This window comes from Epinephelus moara, chromosome 16 (assembly GCF_006386435.1).
Source record: "Epinephelus moara isolate mb chromosome 16, YSFRI_EMoa_1.0, whole genome shotgun sequence".
Taxonomy (NCBI): domain Eukaryota; kingdom Metazoa; phylum Chordata; class Actinopteri; order Perciformes; family Serranidae; genus Epinephelus; species Epinephelus moara.
The window spans coordinates 46760828-46763220 of NC_065521.1; the positions used below are offsets into that span (position 1 = coordinate 46760828).

A 2393-nucleotide genomic window follows, 5' to 3' on the forward strand; every position below is an offset into this window, starting at 1 on the left:
ACCACGTGTGTGTGTTGGCTAAACGTGACCACGTGTGTGTGTTGGCTAAACGTGACCACGTGTGTGTGTTGGCTAAACGTGACCACATGTGTGTGTTGGCTAAACGTAACCACATGTGTGTGTGTGTTGTTAAAGGAAGAAAAACATCAGTTGGCGGTGTTGTATCGACGTAGTGCTTTTATTTTGAAAGAGACTGTATGCAAAGTGTACATTTCCTGTGAAAACAGAAGTGTATTTTGAAACACGGCGTCCCAGAACGTCAACAACCAACACACCCAGGGTACCTTGGACGTCATATGTCAATGACCAAACGTGGACATGTGACGAGGTCACAGTGAGGGTGTGATGTAAAATCAGAATGGTTGTGTTCTTGTTCCCTCAGAATGAGACGTTTATATCTACACAGGGAGCAGGTCCTCGTCTACAGAACAGACAAGCCAAACACTGACTCCAGATAGAGATGTTCATGTTGTGGCCACCATAGTCAGAAGCCGCTGCATGACAGGCTTGTTGGAAAAACTGATTTCTTTTTACATGAAACGTCTTTCTTCCTGTTGTAAATCAGCTGGTCTGTTTTCTCCTCCTGAATCTGACACAGTGGAGCTCTCAGTGTGACGCAGGAGTATAACTTGGTGAAGTAGTTTGACTTCAGTCACAGATCTGAGTCCTTGTCAACATATCAACACATCTCCTCATGTCACAGTGTAGAGTCGATGTTCAGACGGCCTTTTATAAATGTAACATTTTAAACTTCTGACAACTTAACAAACTGTCACTTCTCATCTTCTGCCGCTCGTTCTTGTCTCAGGTAAAAACCTCACAGAGCTCAGAGCTCCACCACAGGAAACACTGTAAAGTCCTGTCAGTCAGCTGTGAGACGCCCAGCGGCACAAACACAGACCCTTCCAGGAAGTCATGGATTTAAAACAACACCTCAGTAAATGTACTGTCTGTTCAGGACGAGTTTAAAACACATGTTTAAACCTGATCAGTGTGCACACAGATGACAGACAGCACTGCAGAGTGAAGACAAGTTAGTCAGGATCACACAGCAGCAGATATGTGTTTAATACAGATGCTGAGTGCATCAGGAGAACCAGCAGCGCAGCTAGTTTAGTTGATGATGATGATGATGGTGATGATGATGATGATGATGGTCACTTAAGGCTACAAGCAGAAAGGTGGAAAATGAAACTCAGCTCTTTAGCTGTGACACCTGAGGTCAACTTATTTAATTAATATCACCCTGGAGGTGGCGCTGTTGTCCCGTCCATCATCACAGCTGTGGTTCAGTCGTAGAAATGAAGACACAGACTGAGTGATGAAGATCATCAGGTCTGATATTCAGTCCAACAGCTCCACCTCCAGTCTGATACTGTTTCAAATATTTAGTCATTAATATCTAACATCTTGTATATCAAACAGTTAAAGGTCCAGTGTGTCGGATTCAGTGGCATGGAGCTGTGAGGTTACACAACTGAAACTTTACCTGTGTGACAAACCTGAATGTCCCTAACTGGAGCCAGTGTTTGGTTTGTCCGCTCTGGGCTACTGTAGAAACAACATGGCAGACTCTGTGGAAGAGGACCTGCTTCATATGTAGATATAAACTCTGAGTCTCTGCTGTTGTCTCAGGTATTGTGTCAGGTATTGTCTCTGCTGTAGTCACAGGTATTGTGTCACGTGTTGTCTCTGCGATTGTCTCTGCAGTTGTCTCTGCTGTTGTGTCAGGTGTGGTCTCTGGTGTTTTGTCAGGTATTGTCTCTGGAGTTGTCTTTGCTGTTGTCTCAGGTGTTGTCTGAGATGTTGTCTCAAGTATTGTCTCTGGTGTTGTCTGATCTTGTCTCAGGTATTGTCTCTGCTGTTTTTGTTGTTGTCTGAGGAGTTGTCTCTGTTGTTGTTTTTGGTGTTGTCTGAGGAGTTGTCTCTGCCGTTGTCTCTGCTTTTGTCTGAGGAGTTGTCTCTGCTGTTGTTTCTGCTATTGTTTTTGGTGTTGTTTCTGCTGTATTCTCTTGTGTTGTCTCTGGTGTAACTGGGTTTTTTGGCTCTTGAACTGTGTTGAATGTTTTCCTTGTTTTTCTTCTTCTGTCCTTCTGTCTCTCTGTCAGCCATCTTGAATTCTTTATAATGAGATCCGCTTAAAATCCTGTCAGAATTTAATAATAAATTGTTTCCTGTTGGACTGATTTGATTTTTGGGCCGCTGCTTCCTGTCCTCCTCTTTGTTGCCGATCTGATCCCTCTCTCTCCCTGTCTGTCTGTGCACATCTGTCTGTCCATCCATTCTGTCCGTCTGTCTCTCTGTCTGTCTGTGTGTGTCCGTAGGAGCTTGGAGAAAATGATTACGATTCTGGGTTCAGAGTGAGTACACAGGAAACGCATCACACCGTACAC

General features: G+C 44.1%; 1 protein-coding gene across 2 annotated transcripts in view; it reads left to right on the forward strand.

The window, feature by feature from the left end:
• hm13 (histocompatibility (minor) 13) overlaps positions 1–2393 on the forward strand; it is a 23412-nt gene that overhangs the window by 3342 nt on the left and 17677 nt on the right. Inside the window, exon 2 of one of the 2 annotated variants that reach the window (XM_050064482.1) lies at positions 2325–2360. The exons of the other annotated variant lie outside the window; for it this stretch is intronic. Within the exon in view, the coding sequence (XP_049920439.1) occupies positions 2325–2360 (36 nt within the window). The remainder of the gene's footprint in view (positions 1–2324; positions 2361–2393) is intronic. 2 annotated transcript variants of the gene reach the window in all.